This window comes from Seriola lalandi, unplaced genomic scaffold (assembly GCF_002814215.2).
Source record: "Seriola lalandi dorsalis isolate HSWRI2012SDOR001 ecotype SW California unplaced genomic scaffold, Sedor1 jcf7180002054680, whole genome shotgun sequence".
Classification (NCBI taxonomy): Eukaryota; Metazoa; Chordata; class Actinopteri; order Carangiformes; family Carangidae; genus Seriola; species Seriola lalandi.
Window position 1 is genome coordinate 762,124 of NW_019525233.1, and position 19,074 is coordinate 781,197.

The following is a 19,074-nucleotide window of genomic DNA, read 5'->3' on the forward strand; positions in this document are numbered from 1 at the left end:
ATGGAAATGTAATAACCAATGATTGTGAAAGAACGACACAGGACGACTCGATTTTCTTGTTTTTTTTTCTTTTACTATAAACTCAAAATTACAATTTGTGTCTTTAAGCATGTGGTATACTCAACATTTAAAAGTCTTATTCAAATGTTTTTTTGTTTTTTTTTTTGTCCCTTTCGAGCTGTAATATTCTTAACGAGATAAAGTCACCGCTAAAATCATTCAAGTCTCCCAAATGTACCCGAACCAACAAGCCCTTAAATAGTGTTCTTCAGGTGTTCGTACTCTGTTCCTCTCAACGTCGCTCAATTTTTGGCAATAGTAAATCCCACAAAAAAAAAAGGAAAAAAGAAAAGTACCGCTAGTTAGCTACCGTTGATGCATCTCTGTACCAAAGGCAACATCAGCAAAAAAATTCAAATCTGTACAGGAAAACATTTGGCAAAAGAAAAAAATTAATTCTTTGCAAATCCACCCCTTCGATCTCCGGATGAATTTTCCCACTTCCTGTGATAAATAGATCAAAAATATTGCCAGTTTTTCCAAAAAAATAAAACAAAAAACAGAACGTAATTCAACACCCACGTACCAGACGATAAAAAAGATTAAGTGAAAACGAGATGTAAATAAAGATCTTTGCTTTTGTACAACGTTCATCATAATTAATCTTTAGTTATTTTAGTAATAAATTAACAAAAAAAAGAAAAAGGATTAAATCATTGCACTTCAAGTCGCAACAGAAACAATAAGGGAAAGAAAAGAAGATCATCTGATTCACCCACACACACAAACTCCATTTTTACAAGTGCACTATGAGTTTGTTATAGTAGTATTCTTTAAAAAAAGGATATAGAAAGAAAGACTATTGAATAAAATCCCGCCTCGCTTGTGGTCTATCCAAGATAGAGGAGTAAAATTACCTGAAAGTGAGAGTGGAAAGTGTTTATTTACCCTCTGATGCTCCCTTTTTGTATTGCTCATATATTGTATAAGAATATAAGACATACTATCGTCCTCCTCCGCCTTTTTTTTTTGTTTGGCAGTCCAACGGTGGATTTCTGTCACAGGAGGAAACACTCGCAGTCATCTCTTCACCATATTCGACCCTCCAGAGTTCAAATAACAAAAAAAAAAAAAGTGTAAGAAAAGCTGGAGTCTGTCTCATCGGACTCTTAGCTGTTCATTTGGCTGACGATGAGAAAAGTGAGGAACAGAATAAAAGAAGACGGGAACAATCGCAAGCTCCAGGTGACGACAAAATGCACCAAAGCGAAGCTCAAAAAGTCTCAAGAAGCAAAAAGCAAACAGAAAACTTTAACGTCTGCTCAAACAGAATTATGTTCAAGAGACAAAAAAATTAATAAAAACAGATTAATTCAGAGTTTGTGTCGTCAGAGAGTCAAGAATAATCCAGAGTGGAGCGGAGGGAAGGCATGGCCCAAGCAAAGCCCTCTTCACTTGGCTGATTGTAAACGATGTGGACGTAGCAAAATGTGTGAACCGCTAATGCATAAAGTTGTGTGTAAACATCTTTTACACGTATCGTATACATGTGGAGGAAAAAGGAAAAAAAAAAAAAAGAGAGAGAGAGAATTCAAGTTGTTTTACATGTCGGTGAGTGTGAGTGCCAACATGCAGGTGGTGTCTTCTTTAGAGTTGCTCTCTGAGCACTGGCCGCTGCTGTGTTGGTGGCGTAGGTGTTGTAGGTGGAGGTGTGTTTGTCTCTCTAGCTACCCTCGATGAGTTTGGTCAGCGTGTCCCGCAGCTCGGTCAGCTCGAAGATCTTGCTGTCCAGCAGCTCCAGCAGGGAGCGCAGACTCTTGCGAAAGGCTTCTCTCTCCAGCTGGCTGCTCTCCAGACGCTGCTCCAGGTCGCTCAGCTGGGCCTCCAGAGTCTGGTTCCTCGACTCCGTGTCCTGAGGGAAAATTGTGAAGACACAATGAAATTAAAGACGGACCTTGTTGCTACTACTACTTGTTACCTACACTGGCTTCAGAAAGTATTCACACCCCTTCACTTTTTCGACTTTATTGTAGATTTAACTACAGATATCCCTCAACAACCCTAAAGAAAGTTTTGCATATTTATTAAAAATCCAAAACTTAAGTCTCTCATTTACAACAATGATGCCACAGTCAAAGTCACTGAGTCACATTTTTCCCCAACTCCTGAACTTTGAACTCTGAACCACATTAAATGCTCATGGTGACTTCAGTGACTTCTCTGGTTGCACAATGCAAAGTGACTACCTGAGCGCACCTGTTCTTGGTGCATGCTGTTTGTTGATGTCCATAAGTGTTGGTGCTATGTGTGTCCTTGTATGTGTGTTCATGTATAGCCTGGCTGCAATCAATTTCCCTGTAGGGGACAATAAAGATACTTTGAACTTTGAATCTTCAGGATTTTATGCTCTACACTAATTGTATGAATAAGCAGGTGTTAGGTGTTCCTAATAAACTGGTCTATATATATATATTGAGTTTGATTCAGCAACGTGTAGTTGCGCTTGTGCGTACGGCTGTTTGACGTAAGATAAAATGGTGAAAATTTCCATAATAAAGCATACACTTAAACTGATATTAGTTTTTTTCCGTGGGTATTTTTTTCTAAAGTGACTAAAATACATTTTTTTCTTGTTCCCGTCCACAGCGGCTCATCACTTAGCTTCGGTGCCAGTGCTCCTGCTGCCTCTCTAAACTGGGAGCTGATCTGAATCTACTGCAGGTGAACATGAACTATCCCTTTAAGATGGTCTACTTCTTGTTTCTGTGTGTGTGCATGTGTTTATGTGTAAGTTGGGTTTTGAGCATTGATTTAAGTGTGGTTTTTACATCCATATGAAAAATCTGCCATTAAAATAACATTCAAGAAACATATAAATATCTGTAATGACTGTAGTAATGTTAATATTGGATTTTATTTACACTGTGCTGCTGGACTCGGTGACAGTTTGTGGACACCGAATGCAGCATTTAGCAACAACATGTACCTGTAAGTTCAGAGCTTCACTCACCTGTAACTTCTGTGTCAGGGAGTCTTTCTGAGACTGAAACTCACTGGCACTCTCCACCTCTGCTTTAAGTCTCTCCAACTCCTGGAAGTCATTTTTAAAAAGAGTCAATATTAAGGTCAAATAAGATGCGTATGTCTAAGAGCTCACAGTTCACTGACACACCTCCTCTTTGGCCTTCAAAGCCAACTCCAGCTCCTCTATCGTTTGGTTAAGTTCTGTCTTTTGAGATTTGATCACCGTTGTTTGACCGCTCACACACTCCAGCTCCGTCACCTGGAAGACAAAAATAAATCTTCATCACGACACGGTGAAAAAATAACTTCAAACAAACCAGACATGTTCTTTAAAGTCTGACTTTTTTCTACTTTGGAGTGTTTTATACCCGTTTGTGTAGCCTCTCCGCCTCCTCCTGATAGGCCGCCAGCTGCTGTTTCCACTGTTTGACGTTAGCTGTGGACTCGAGCAGAGCCGCTGTCAGTTTGGCGTTGTTCCCTTTAAGAGCCGCCAGCTCTGCCTCCCAGTGCTTATTGATGCTGGATGAACTGGAGAGATGTGAAGAGGAGACAAAGGCGACAGACTGTCAGCAGTGCTCCAACTAACATTGATTTTCATTATCGATTAATCAGTTCATCTGACGAATCGTTTGGTCTGTAAAACGTCACGAGATGGTGAAAAATGTCACAACAACAACGAACTGAAATCTATTCTAAAAATCCCAAGACTGAAAGAAGTGTGTGTGTGTGTGCGTGTGTGCGTGCGTGTGTGTGCAGATGGTTCGGTTTGAGCTGCAGGATGGGTAAATGTCTGCTTTGTGGAAATCAAGTTATTATAACATGCACAAAAAGATTATTTTAAGTTAAAAACAAACAGTTTTAATAAGTTTAATAATTAACGGTTGTCTGCCTCAGCCACTCAGACTAGTTTCAGGTTACATCCCTGTTTATACAGTCACATAAGATACTGTATGAATCATCTGTGTGAAATTTTGTCATCATTTCTGTGTCTTGAGTAATGGCTAATAAGTGTTTTGTGAGGTCACACTGACCTTGACCTTTGACCTTTAGCCACCAAAATCTAATCAGTTACTCTTTGAGTCCAGGTGAACGTTTTTACCAAATTTAAAGAAATTCCCCCAAGGTGTTACGGAGACATTGCCTCCACAAGGCCAAAACCCCCTTTTTGTGAGGTCACCGTGACCTTTGACCCCCCCAAAATCGAATCAGTTTATTCAGGAGTACTAGTTAATTTGTGCCAAATCTGAAGAAGTTAAGTCAAGGCGTTACTGAGATATCTGGAGACATACGGACGGACCAGCCAGGTTCGTCATTTTTTAGTGTCCCCTGGAAACACTTCCGCCGTTGTGTGAGCGTTTGCAGTATTTTATGAAGTTGTCTGTGTTTTGTCTGTTTGCATGTGTTTTCCTAAGTCACAGCGCGTTGAGCTCTCAGGGCAACTGTAGAAAAATATATCAGAAAATGTTTTTACTATTCAACCTCTGACACTTCACACGTTTATATAAAAAAAAAAAAAAAAACAACAGTTGCTCACTTGTTGAACGTAGAACAAATTTAAGAATAAACGTATCTGACAGACACATAATGAACAGCTGTAACCTACAATGTGAAGCACTATAAAGAACATGACTTAATAAACGTTAACAGTTTCTTTAAAGTACGTTTTTCTGCTGCATTAAAATCCCCTGCAGCACAGCCGACGCCTCAGAGTGGGATGAGCCGTCGTGGAGCGCAGAACTATCTCCACTCGTTTCAGTGGTGTATAATTAATAGGAAGCACGCGTGTAGTGTTTTAATATAATGCTTTAATGCTGTCCAGAGGCCTGGGGGACAGATTAATAATGAATGAATGAATCGACATATTCAACAGGAGCTGCGGCGCTCTCTGCTGCGCTGTGCCAATTTCATTTTAAATCAGCTCGAGAGAGACGCCGACGGACATGTCACACTCTGGTTTACACTGCTCAGTGTGATCATGTCATCATCAGGATGTGTGAACAATTAAAAAGCAATTTAATATTTAACAAAAGGGAATCTGAAAGAATTGAATCAGTCAAGCCTTGACTCCAACAACTGTAACAAGAGAGAGATATATTTGTCGATGTTTAACACTCCTGGCTGCGGTTTACCTGTGTGAGTAGGGCAGTGCATTCTGGGAAGGCTCTGCTCTGGCTTCTGTGTGTTGAGGTGTGTCTGGTGTGACTCTCTCATCGTCTGTACCGTTGATGCTCTCTGAGGTCAAAGGTGACTGCAGGTCACCCGGAGCTGACTCCTGATTTGACACAGTGATGAAGTAAAAACATCATCATCATCATCATCATCATCATCATCATCATCATCATCATCATCATCAACAGTCTGAGGCAGCGTGCTCATTCACTGTCATGCTGAGAACCCCAGGAGAATGAGATGAGTCTGTTGAATATCGAGCCAGCAGCCAGCTAGCTTAGCTTAGCATAAAGACTGAAAACGGAGGGAAAGTGCTAGCCTGGCTCTGTTCATAGGTACCAAACTCTTCCTACCAGTACCTCTAAAGTTCACTAATGAACATGTTAAATCTCAGTTTATTTCTGTAGCACTTTTCAGATATGGAATACATAACACTGCTGGCTTCACTCATCTGTTAAAATAACGTCTCTTTGTCAGTCATGTTTATCTTTTATGTAAATGTTCTATACTAAAGAGGCACAATGCTTGCACATTATGTGGCACCTGGTGCAGAAGATGAGACAAACAGCTTCAGCAGTATTAATATTACTGAGCTTCAGAGGTGCTGGTAGGAACATTTGGTTACCTTTGGACAGCCAGGCTAGCTGCCCCCCCCCTGTTTCCAGTGCTAAACTAAGCTACGCTACAGACATGAGAGTGGTGTCGATCTTCTCATTTAAAATCTCTGCAACAAAGAGAATAAGCGTCTTTCCCAAAAATCAAATTAGTCCTTTAATCTTGGGTTTTCAGGCACAACATGTGACAGTGTTAATGACTCCATGCGCTCAAAAATTAACAGGGTTTTCTGCTGAAATGCAGCAAGAGTCGCTCTGAATTATGAGCCTACTGTTAAGACTCCTCATGTTTACTGGACACAAAAACTTTTCCTTCTTGAAGTTTTTGCTGTTTGTTGTTTTTTTTAGTTTTACTGCTAAAAGAAAAGCTTCTGCACAAACACTTTAAAACCATGACAAAAAAATATTCTAAATACCCTGTGCCCCTTTTTTTATTCATCTGTAATAATAGTTGTCACTCGTGATTGGCAGCTGCTCAAACATCTCTAATTATATCCGACTGTCATTTTCTGAGAGCATGAAAGGAGAAGTGGAGGGTTGTCGTCAGTGGGAGGTTTCAGGAGAAGGGGGGGGCGGGGGGTTCCTCTGGTTAATCTGACATCAGGATGACAGACGAGGTTGTTAAAGACTGATGACAGGGAGGTCCCCGAAAAGAAAGACCAGCTGATTATACCAAAACAATGACAATAGGTGATGAGCCCGGGCTGTCAGATCCATCACTGTGCTCTCACATTTCAATCCTTAATGTCCCACAGAAGAAACGCTGCAGGGGAGACACCAGAGGGGAGTGGTGGAGCTTCTATCATTGACTGAAGGTAAGACTGGGGAAGAAGGGAGGGGGGGGCACTGGATCAGAGTCATGAAAAAGATTCTTTCCGCTTCTTTTTACCTTCTTTTTACCAGGTTTGTTGACTGACAACTCGTTCCTTTTTACAGCGCCACCCTGAGGAGGAAGCGTTAGAGCAAAGCAGGTGAAACAAGCCACAAGGTGTTTGCTCAGAGGCTGCAACAGCATCATGTGAGTGAAACATTAAACAACCTGTACGTTGAGCTAAAGGAGCTGTCGCACATGAATACGTTCATTTCTCATCTGTTTCGAATGAGCAGTGATTCACACAGGCTGGCAGGTCTCTTTGCTGATGTCTGGAGGCTCGTTTACTACCTTTATTAACATATTAACATTAAATTCATGTAGATATGAAATGGGAAACTTGAGCAAGCGTAACACACGTTAGTCAGGTTAGCATGGATTACATGTTGGATTGACACTTGTCCAGTAAAAACCAAAGATATTCCATTAATCAAATATCTCTAAGTGCCGAATGGTGAGAATATAGATGAGTTTCTGAGGCGGATGCTCTGACCAGGTGATCACTGATCACGTTGTTTCAATTATGATATCACAAACACGTGCAGATTCTCCTTTTAAGGTCCCGTATAGCTGATCAATTTATCGAACACTTTTTTAAATCCTGTGATATCCTGAATCTTGTGCATCTTCGATCGTTTGTAAACTTGAAACCCACCGACAACATGATGTAGAAGTTCTTCTTCACTTCTTTAAAGAGTGTAAAAAGTGTGCGAGGATATGATGGTGGTGAAGGTGTTTGTTACCTGAGAGGGAGTGCTGGTGAGCTCCATCTTCTCCTGAGACTTCTCCTTTGCTAACCGTGCTGCCTCCTTGAACTCAGCAAACTTATCTGCAAACTAAAAGTAACAGGAGCAACTAAAATCATACAGGCCCAAACATAATAATATAAACCATTAGTGTCATGGTTACACATTAGTGGTTTTCGCTCTGCTACAAGTTTTGGCTCCTACACTGAACTCATCCTCTGTTACAGCTGTAATTCTTGTGAGACTGTTTTCTTTCTGGTTCATTTCTGCAGTGAAGGCGTTTTGAACAAACTCATTTTCAGTCATGAATTCACTGAGCCTTCAGAAACTCCTGCAGGTTTAACTGCACTAAAGAATTAGAATTAGAAAGCCTTTATTGTCAGTGTAATATACAAGGAAATTAGGAGCGCTGTTCCTCAATTGGTGCGTAGTAACAAAAAGACGCAGATAATTTCTAAAAGAAATAAAGACAAATAATAATAAAAAAAGAAAATATATAGAAAACATTTAGATAAGAGTTGAATTATGTTGCACAATATAAACTCTTTCAGGGCTGATTGACATGGACTGAAACAATTAGCTGCTAGCCCAGCAGCATGAAGGCTACAAACAACCCATAATTAAACACTCTGTGCAGAAGACAGTGTCACATTGGGGCTCTCTCCATTCAACAACAATATCTGATGTGAACATGTAATTGTCTTGTCCTCAAATATAAGACCACTCCCACTTTTTCAAACCTAATTTCTAGAAAAAACAATATCGTCTTACATTCAAGCCCACACAGAAAGACGGCTGGGACATTAACTCAAAAATGGCCTTTTGAAAAATCATAAACACTGACATTAGAATTATTATCTAAGGGGTTTCCTGTGCTCTCACCTTGACCAGGTGACCTTCGGACGAGAAGCCGAGGCCGTACACGGTGTTCGCCCGGCTGTCGGCCCACTGCCCAAACTTCTGTGAAGTCTTGGTGAATGTCATGTTGGGGGTGATGGTGCTGTTGATAATGGCCTGTGGAGGAGAAAACACATGACTGAGCCACAGAGTCATTTCAAACTCAAAGGTAAAATTAAATATATCAGTTACAGCTGTGGCGACGGCTGCTTGGGGCTACAGCAGCTGGATGTCTGATATCTACTGGGACTAGTGTGGGTGTGGGAGTGTGGGTGGGCGGGTGTGTGTGTGTGTGTGTGTGTGTGTGTGGGTTTGTAGTCCTACTGTTTGGTAACAGGAAGTGGTCAATGAGGAGTCCGGTAGAATGTGATATAATTGATCAGTGTGGGAGGGGGAGAGGCGACCACTGAAATGCAGCTGATGTTGTTTGCTTTTTACACCTCCCTCTTGCTTTTTAGTTTATTACTGAATACTTTTACTTTGGCAATGCTTTATATTATAGATCCATAAATTCACATTTATTCCCCGAAGACGTTTCCTGGAAAGAACTGTATAATTTTGCAGTAATTACAGGTAAAATACAGAGTGAGCAGTTGGTTCACTTCCTGTTGTTTCTAAATGCTTAGCCAGCACAACTTTGAGACTTTTATTCAGAGGATAGCAGGTGAACTAGTTTTTAATAATAAATGAGTGAGTAATAAATATTCACCGGGGTTTAAAGGGAGCAATTTCTTTAATGGAAATTCATCTGGAAGTCTCGACTAATTGAACTAACTAAAGAACTTTTTTCCTGTAAACTACACTGCAGTCAATCTACTTTCCAGGAAACTTTAAACAAACCCACAAAACGTAGCGTCACTAAATATTCTAACAACGCAACAAGAAAAAAAATCTGTCTTCGGTTGAAAGCAGCACAACTGATAGACACAAGATGAGGATGAACAAGCAGACATTGTTCTGTTTTAAGGGTCAAAACTTTCAGGGAACACATTTGAAAAGACATTTCAAAAGTTTTCTTGCTGGTGGAAATTGGAAAGCAACACAATCAGACAGATTTCTCTTTGTGTGGCATCTGCCTCTGTGTTTGTTTTCTTCTTCTCTGCTGAGAGGACTTATTGTTGTCTGGATGGTAATGTCCTCCAGCACCAGCCCACCCAATCTCTGCTATTTCCAGCTGAACACAGCACCGCTAACTTGCTGCTTCAACAACAGACACACAGTCACCCGGAGAGGCCCTTACATAACCATGCTAACTCCACCCCTGCACCTCTCTCAAGACTAAAATAATCACTGCCACATAGATATGACAGGCAGACCGCCCCTTCACCGCCTCAGCACTGAGAGGCCAGGCTGAGGCGGACAAGTCAGACGAGCTAAGTGTGGAGGTGGGATGAATTGACAAAAACAAATGTTTCTGATGATTAGATAAAACTTTATCGATCCCCATGAGGTAAACTCAGAAGATTTTATCATTTACCAGCGATGCAGACTTGAAAATGAGGAAGAGACATTTAGGTTTTATTAAAATATGACATTTCGAGTCAAAAATACAAGACAGTTTCTAGAGAAAATTGAGCTCTTATCAGCCGTGTGAAATGTGACATTCACATGTTGGGTGAGTGCTGGACTTGCACACACACCTTAGATCCATCCAGACTGATGATTCGATATACATTCCTGGTGCTGTCAAAGAAGTAGGAGACTGTGACAGCATGTTTACTCGTGGGAACCCAGTTCTTCTTGGTGTTTGGGTCGATCTGGAAGACGTGGGCCCGTGTACTGAAGATGGGCTGCTCTCTGCAGAGAGAGGGAGAGAGAGGCAGAAACAGATGGGGAAAGGAAGCAGAGATGGAACAATCGGTGTCTTTAACTCTGTGGTCAAGCTGTCTGAAATATGCAGCATGTAACTAAAAACACTGGCCTGTGAGGAGGAGAAACAGGCTTTGGTTACACCAACATGGATAAAACAACAGACAGCTAAGTTTAGAGCGTCACCACTGCACCAACAGACAAAGCAAAAGTATGTTTGAAACACCCTATATTCTAGGATGTAATGTTACTGTTGAGCAAGAATCATGAAAGACCACCTGCTGAGCTGGGATCATTATTCATGTTAACAAAACACAAAAACAGATGCAACTAAACAGTTTCAGAACTGAAAGAAGAGATAAGGCTGTGCTCCAATGTTTGGACCTCATACGTGCAGACAGTATGACAGTGAAGGACACGACGGGTAACATAGCCACCTATCGACAACGTTATTTTATGACTAAAAGGAACGTTTCAGTGCAGATTGTAATATCTTGATTCTCACAAAGTAGACATTTTATACATCATGCAAAAGTGCAAATCAGAATTTATCACCCAACCGTAGTTCAAGCAGAAATACAGTAAATAAAGATATAACAAAAGACAAAAACACATGGCAACACAAACACTCTGTGAGACACTAACCAAAGTGTTGGGTAAATTAAAACTTCAACTTAATGATGCCACTGAACTAGAATTCACCCTGAGAGAGGCGTGAATGTCTGCATCAAATTTCACAGCAATCCATCCAATTAATGTTGAGACGTTTCACTAAAGACCAAAAATGTCAACCTCATGCTGGTGTCAGGGATCCTCTGGGGAACATGTATTTCTCTACAACACTGTGTGACAATCGTAGTGAGCCGATCAAGCAACCTACTCACATTGCTGTTCCTACAGCTCCACCACTAACACAGCTAAAACACACAAAAGCCAATGTGTGGATAAAGCTCCACATCAAATATCCAACACTGTTCTGCAGAGGAAAGGAGAAGCGAAAGTATTGAAGGACTTGATTAATCAGAGGAAGGTGAGAGACACAGTTTCCCAGATCCTAGCACATCCATAATTCACTCTCCTGCTGTGTCGTTGCACTTCCACTGACTGGAGTTCACACCGAGAACAAGTGTGCTTATGAACGAATGTAGACATAAGTGTTAAACACATGCACACAGTCTCCCTCTTCACTTGTCACGTTGTTAAGTGGCACACAAGGCCAGATAAACATATTCTGTTCTCTTTGTATCTGCAAAAAAAAAAGACTTGGCATGAAAAATAAAACTAAAGTAAAGACTGCCGGGTGCAAAATCTAGTAAAGCTGCAAATATTAAAGAAAGCTCCATATTATAGACCTGTTGCAATGTTCCTCTGCAGAGTTATTAAAAGTGATTTATGCTCAAAATAATGTCATACAAACAATCACAATGCTGAGATTTAAGCGACCTATTCACTCTCAAAAACACAGCTGCGTCTAAAACCAGGGAGTTGAAAAGAATAGCTGTAAAACAGTTAAGAAAAAAAGGCTTGAATAAGAAATGCAGCATGTAACCTGGATGCAGAAAAGGCAGAGGAGGGAGAGACAGACAGAGACGGAGATGGGGGCGTCGTTCTTGAAACCTACTGCTGCGTGTGGGCGGTTGAGATAAAATCAGGGAGGAATTATGTATTTTTAAAAACAGGGTATATATGCTAATTTGTTTCTACTTCTAAAATAACAAGAGCTGAACAAAGCCCACACAGACGTGGACAACTGTCATCTCCCCGTGAACGCAGCGACTCAGAGATGATGAAGGGCCTGTTCATCGGCGGCAAAGGTTTAGAGGTTGACACAACTCACAGCAAAGACTCTCGATCGCTTTCTATTCGATGCTGCCGCAGTTGCTGAGCAACTTGCATGACAGAGCGAAGATTAGACTGATTAACAAACAGGCCGATTGATTGGAGCGAACAAGATCATGTGGGTTCAGATCGATACTGTGCACAGAGTTGGTACACTTCCATGTTTGTTTGGCAGGTGAAGCTGTGGAGCCGCTGCCAGTGTTTGGGTGTCTCTCACGATACTTTCACACCTGTCAGGGAGGCAGCTCAGAGGGACCTGCTGCAATGATGTTGGCTAAAAGTGGCAAGGTGTTACAGTATGTTTGAGGCTGTGTGGGTGTGGGGGTGTGTGTGTGTCAGACTTCACCCTGACGTAGAGAGGGTGAAGTGAGGCGACGATAACAAAGGTGACCTGGAAGCACCTGTTCCAACATACAGAGATCAGCAGGCTCTGGACAAACATTAGTATGGATGAAAAGCTCCCAGGGTCTTGGTTTAAAAGTGAAACGAGCCATAAATATCTGGTTGTGTGTCTGAATGCTCATGGAAACCCACAGAAACTCGGAGCAGATTTTTGCCTGAAGATGTACTGTCTGTTTGGAAATGTCCCAATTTGCCATTTTCCTTCAGAATATTAAAGCGTAAGACTGATGCATGAGCAAGTCGTCTTCTCCAGCTCACAACAAGGACAGATTTAAAAAACAAAAACCATGTAAAATTGTTGGAATAATTATCAAGTTTTGTGACATAAATGGACAATTACAGTTGTGTTACTTTAAATAGAAGAATATACACAGATTAAGATGCAACTTTCTCATCTAAATGCTTTGAGCTGAAAACAAACCAGAAAGAATCATTGCATCGACTTATTTTGAAAGTACTTTGTTTGACTGGCTAAAAAAAAAAAAAAAATCTAATGCAGACAAGGTTGTCTATAAATGTTAATACCTATATCTGACACAGGTATCAAAATGCAAAAATGGGCATCCAGAATGCAAAGCGTGATCTCTTCCCGTCCAGTGCTGCGTCGACTCATAGATAACTGAGATCCTCTTTCACACACCTCTGTCACTCTGCGCTAAAGGACAAAAATAAACAAGACGGCTCTTGATCCTACAACAGACAGCAGCTACAGTCATCCTGTAATTAGTCAATAAGCTGCTACAGTCAGATAAAAGATTATATTATGTTGCCGAGCAGTAAAACCGGCTCTTTATCTTGATGTAAACCCGGTCCTAAGACCCTCTATCAGCCAGTCTTCCAGGGAACCAGATTTGATTGCTTTGGCTGGGAGCAGAGTGTCCCGGGTCTCCTCCGGGACACGGCGATGGTTCCCCCTCTCTCTGGGAACCTCTCGTCACGTCTCAGTGTGTTAATTAAGTCGGCAGATGTTATTTAAAGATAGACACAGTTAATCAGAGAGATGGAGGCGCTGTGAGGGTGTGTACATGGGATTCACACCGGCAGCTCGCTGGTGGAGATTGTAAGAATATACTGTACTATAAATATTAATATGCATGTTAAATATGTAGGATATTTATGTAGTGCAGTCCACAGGCGAGTATTTTCAGACCAAGAAAGGAGAAGTGATGAAAATAAAGTTTTAGGTAACTGCATTTGACTTTAATTTAGTACAAGTCACTGATGATCATTTGCTGACAGGAAACTTTCCCCTTTATCAGGACGTGTTCAGGACAAGTTCATTTGAATGGTAATTATGCAGTTTACAGTGATAACGGTGACAAATTTACCATCCAAATTCTTAGTAATCTTTGAAACAATGGGTCCTTGATTTCAGACAAAAGAAGCCTCTCATTTCATTCCCAATTGTCTGTGGTGCATCTATATAGAGGAACGGCGTGTGGAAACAAATCGCCGACACTGTTGTTGTGTCTGGAGACGGCGTGTACGTCAGATAACAACTGTCTAGTCGGAGCACAGTGTGTAAAATTAGATGCTCAACGCAACAGACGCCCATAAATACTGATTCACAAGTGGCAAACGACTTTGTGTTTGTACATGTGAAAGTATGATCCGTGAGGCTAAAGCTGCACGCCCCAGGCACAAAGTCACCAGCTGATCCGTGTGGAAGACACGGAAATAAAGATACAGCATCGCTCTAGTTTTGCAGCGTAGAGCTAGGAAGAGAGATACAGCCCAACAATAGATATATCAGTATTTGGAGGTTTAAAAGAACTGTAACATTATAATTGACAGGTAGTTGTTTTTTTTAACATTAAAGTTATTATAAGTTACTTTTCCACATTAAAATGTCAAAAAAAAAAAAACTAGACCCTTAATATTTTTTTTGAGTTGTGTTCTTACATTATCCCAAATCTTTCCATCAATTCTCAAACATATAGAAGTAGTTTGATTTGGTCGCCTGTCGAAGACGTGATATCCCCTCTGTGCATGTGTCAGCGCTGTGGCTGCCTGCCAGAAGCTCAAATTTGACATTTATCCAGTTTTAAGCCACATTTTTAAGATACACTTTTTACACCTTGGTAGTTTTCAACTATGTATTTTAACCAGATGAAGGATTTTAGTCATCGGACGTCTGGATCTGAAGTTAACAGAGAAAAAAGCAGAGCAAATGTTAGACAGCTCAGCTCCCAGCTGCTCAGAGACATTCTGTGTCAGCCCAACTGTGTCGGTGAATCACTGATTTTTAAAGTGAAACAGCTTTATTCGTTGTTTCTACCAGTTTTAATCCCCTGGTCTGTTTGTTATAGAGAGGAGGAAACCTCTGTGGATAATTCGGCTGCCGGTAAAAACCTCCTGAACCACCGACACTGAAGGAATCCAAACTGGGAGAAGCTGACAGCAATTGTGGTAAAGTGGTGAACTCCCATGATCCCTATTTCACAACATTACCCGATTCTGTCTTTTGTTTGATTGTTTTGATTGAGAGACTCAAGTGGCAGAAGTTACATACTGTGCACAAAACAATCTTGATACAGATCATTGTGACCAAGATACAATCAGACCAGGATGTTATACAACCTGTGTGACGGACAAACTATGTAACTGTGACGCTGTTTCTAAAGGATTGAAGAAGAGAGTGAATTCAGCCAACTGCTGGTTTTAGTGAATGCTGCTTCAACATTGCTTTGAATGGAGAAGATGAAAGAAATTGATCAGATTCAGATGCTTGTCTAGATTCAGTCTCCAACTTCAATTAGTCTGGTAAATAACATGTACTGTTGCTGTTTAACACAGTGTTCAAGTGTCAATTACCCATGGTTTTAAAAAGGAGGTTGGAGAGGTTGCCCTGATCAAATTGTAGTGGGTCATTTTATATTTCATGGTGTCATTAGTCCAACAGCGTGGCCTAGATCAAAATCTGCCCCTGTGGTGTGTGTCTCAACGAGAGTGTGTGGTGATTGTTAGCCCATAATCCCTTTTCACAATGAAACGTACTGTGGCATTCAAGTCTCAATGACAAGTGCTTGGACAGAGGAATCCGACCGCAGATGTTATCAAATCAGCAGTTCTCCACTTACAACCGACAGATATAGTCACACAAACACAGATACCAGTGTTTGCATGGTGGCATACAAAGACGTGCACTGTAACATGTTCAGATTAGCCTCTAATTGCATACAGTGTGATCTTTATCAGGACCTATTTACAGGGGCAAATCAGTCGCCCAGGACACTGAGCCTTGTTGATGCATGACACATTTACCCTGAGACCACAGATTCACCAGACTGCTGGAAATCGTTACGAGCAGGCAGAGGGTAAACGTCATAAACTGAGTCCTTATTAATTTATATTGTGGTCATAGATCCCATTTGAGGTATTGGCTGCAACCAACGATTCATTTCACTGTTGATTATGTGAGAACTTTTTCCTTGATTTATTCCTTAATCACTTTGGTCTATTAAACATCATAAAACAGTGAAAAATATCCAATACAATTCCCAGACGCTCATGGCAGCGTCTCAATGTTTAGTTTTATCCGACCAACAGATCAAAACCCAAAAAATGTTCAGTTCATAATGATGAAAAACAGAAAAGCAGAGAATCCTCACATGATGCATTCATCTGAAACGATACATTATCACAGCAGTTGCTAATTCAGTTTCTGTCGATCAGATAATGGATTAATTGACTGATTGTTTTAATTTCTACTGTTAAGACGATGATGCCTCTGGTGGCATCATCTGTTGTCGAAGTGTCTTTATTTTAACGCTGTAATATCTTTTGCCACTGAGCAAAGTGTCACCTCGGGATCACGAGTCTCTGACGATACATTCATTTGTTTTTCAACATTTATTAATATATGTATGGAACAATCTGAACTCATTTAAAAGAAACTTTTTTCTGGCAAGTGTAAGTGGATTTTTGGGTGATAATATTTGCCACATGAGTTTCGTGGCTCAGCTATTAAACTAAAATGACAATTTTATGATGAAATGTCTGCTCTCTAGATTGGAGATGGCTGTGATTTTACCATAAGAGCCCCTGGTGTGTAATATAATGTCTAGCAATTCAGAATTTAATATCATATTTTATAACCCAGCTTTTATCCAACTGTTAATTACAAGCTCTTCTTGTTTGCAAATATTCATTTTTTCTTGCTTAATATATTATATTAAGGCTGCAACTAATGATTATTTTTGCTAGTGATCAATATCATTTGGTCTATAAAATATTAGAAAACTGAATGTTTATATGTAATAACTAATTTTGTCCCTCCTGATTTTCCATCATGCTTTCTTGATATGACTGTAAAAATGTGGAATTAAAATAGGTCATGAAAAGTCTTCAATTTAATTTGACACCTGCAGAAACCCTTTGTATATGAATCTTACTGCCAGTGTATGAGACTAATCAATACATTTACCTATCGTTTCAGGCCTACTTCTTACGCTTGGCCATATTAATGGATGTTTCCATTATAAAAGACTATACACTCATCAGCTACACAGCATATGAAGGAACATACAGCAGGAAAAATCTAAATAATCTGACTACAACAAGAGGAAACTCCCCATCTGTCAGAGCACTGACGGCTGCAAGCACAGGAAAAATAACCCTGCATTACTAACTTAGCTGCTGCCTGCGTCGTCATAGAAACAGCCCATGTGACTCAGGGCTGGTCATGAGCCGTGAACATCCTCCAACTCTGTCTCTCCCTGCCCATCCCACATGCTCTCTCGCCCAATCCGATCCCTGTATCCCTTGACGGTTAACCCACTCGCAGAGGGATGCAGCGGGGTCTTGGCAAGGCAAAGACCTCCAGTCTAAAACACCCATATGCCATACACAGCACTCCGAGCTTTCAGAGGCAGAGAGGGGAAAAGCGAGTGTTCATATGATTATATCCCAAGACAATTTTGGTTAACAATTTTTTTTTTCTTACAATTTCTGCCTTGTGTCTTTTCTACCACGGCCCTCTCCTCTTAGTCTGAATGTAAAAAGTATATTCCTTTGCTTTTTCAAAATCACTTCTTCTTGACTTGAACGGAAATGAAAGGAAGACAGAGACATTGAACAAGTTATGGAAAGAATTGGCACAACTGTAGATAATCACGAACCATCAGCTTAGAACATGTGAACTTTAAGTCACATTCTCTAACAAATGTCATCTGTCGTAAAGGAGCCTCAAAAGGTCTCTCACAGCTCATGTACCCATCACTTCATCACTAGCATCACAATTTAATGAACCTGAGATAAAGAAGTGTCCTGTCTTTTCACATCTACATTTGTAAATAAGATCAGATAGTCAAATGCATTGTACTTTTCCTGTTCCTTCTTGATGTGTTTTGGCGAGAGTTTTTATATGAAGAAATATTTAACATTTAACAGTGATACTTGCATGAATTATTTCAAAATAATAGCAATGATCTGTTTACTTCATTTTAAGAGCACTTCTCTGGAGAATATTAAATATTTTCAGGTTTTAGACCAAACAAGACATTTACTGAGGTCTCACTGGGCTCAAGGAAAATGTGAAGGACATGTTTCAGAGTTTTCTGATGTTTCATGGACCGAACAATTAATCACTAGATTAGTTTGTGATGAAAATAATCATAAGTTGTAACGTAGTCACTAACCATCTAACTCCAAACGTCACTGGTTCGAGTCCAGCTTTGTTGTCTCTACCTCTCACTCTCCACTCATTTCCTGTCATCTCTCCACTGTTACTATCAAATAAAAGTAAAAACATACCAGAAATAACACTTGCCCATTTACTGGGATATGAGTTTGGTATAAGATCTTGTTTATAAATGTATTCTATTTGAGTTCATTAATTTTAAGGATTTTATTTCATATTTATTGCCAGTTTTACTAGCCCTGTTGTTAATTGAATCACACTAAATCAGTCAGTTTAGAATGATATATGATAAAGAAACGCAGCAAATCCTTCTATTTGAATTAGAACATTTTTGGCATCGCAATGTGAAAACTTCAAATGTCTTGTTTTGTTCGACCAAAAGTCCATTAACCCCCAAAATATTTTTACAACGATATAAGTCAAAGAAAAGCAGCAAATCCTCTCTTTTGAGAAAATGAAATCTCCACTTTTTTGAATCGATTATCAAAATAATTGCCAATTATTTTTCTTACAATCAATCGGATCCATCCCTCAGTAAATTACTCAGATCTATATTTGGTGTTGTCAGCCAATAAAACAATGAACCGGTGTCAGGTGTCAGAATAAGACTTTTAACATGGGCTGTGTTCTCTCACTGTTGTGCGTAATGTGCTCACTAATAACTCCTGTCATCACACCTGAATTCCAGTGACAACAGTCAGTCACTACTGTCCGCCCAAAACATGTTTCTGTTTCCACTGAAAACACGCTGACTGGAAATCCATCTCTGACCTGCTGGTCTCACCAGTGAAGAAGAAAATACTGCCTGGACACAGTTTTGTTCCAAGTGCCAAGTTTCAGGAGGACAGCTTGTTTACAATCTTCCATTATACAAGAATAGAAGCTGCACTACTTGTCAGAACAGCCAAGCCTGTCTAGCTAATTACGGGGCAAGGGCACACATTGGACATGCTCCCTTTATGTGTCTGAGGAACTGACTGTTGACTGGATTATAACCATTGGCCTTGAGAATTACAGAGGATGTGCTTTACATGAGGAGGTAAGCAGCAGCGCACCCCCCCC

At 40.3% G+C, this 19,074-nt stretch overlaps 1 protein-coding gene across 2 annotated transcripts in view; it reads right to left on the reverse strand.

Annotated features, from left to right (window-relative positions):
* Positions 1–51: 51 nt before the first annotated feature.
* The window catches only part of homer1 (homer scaffold protein 1), a 20,891-nt gene continuing 1,868 nt past the window's right edge, over positions 52–19,074 (reverse strand). The window contains exons 2-10 of one of the 2 annotated variants that reach the window (XM_087178248.1): positions 9,962–10,118; positions 8,307–8,438; positions 7,422–7,514; positions 6,697–6,750; positions 5,154–5,296; positions 3,393–3,552; positions 3,173–3,283; positions 3,011–3,091; positions 52–1,912 (exon numbers count right to left, since the gene is read on the reverse strand). In XM_087178248.1, coding sequence (XP_087034374.1) covers positions 1,724–1,912; positions 3,011–3,091; positions 3,173–3,283; positions 3,393–3,552; positions 5,154–5,296; positions 6,697–6,750; positions 7,422–7,514; positions 8,307–8,438; positions 9,962–10,118 — 1,120 coding nt within the window. In that variant the 3' untranslated portion in view covers positions 52–1,723. The remainder of the gene's footprint in view (positions 1,913–3,010; positions 3,092–3,172; positions 3,284–3,392; positions 3,553–5,153; positions 5,297–6,696; positions 6,751–7,421; positions 7,515–8,306; positions 8,439–9,961; positions 10,119–19,074) is intronic. The other variant, XM_023422327.2, reaches the window with a different exon arrangement.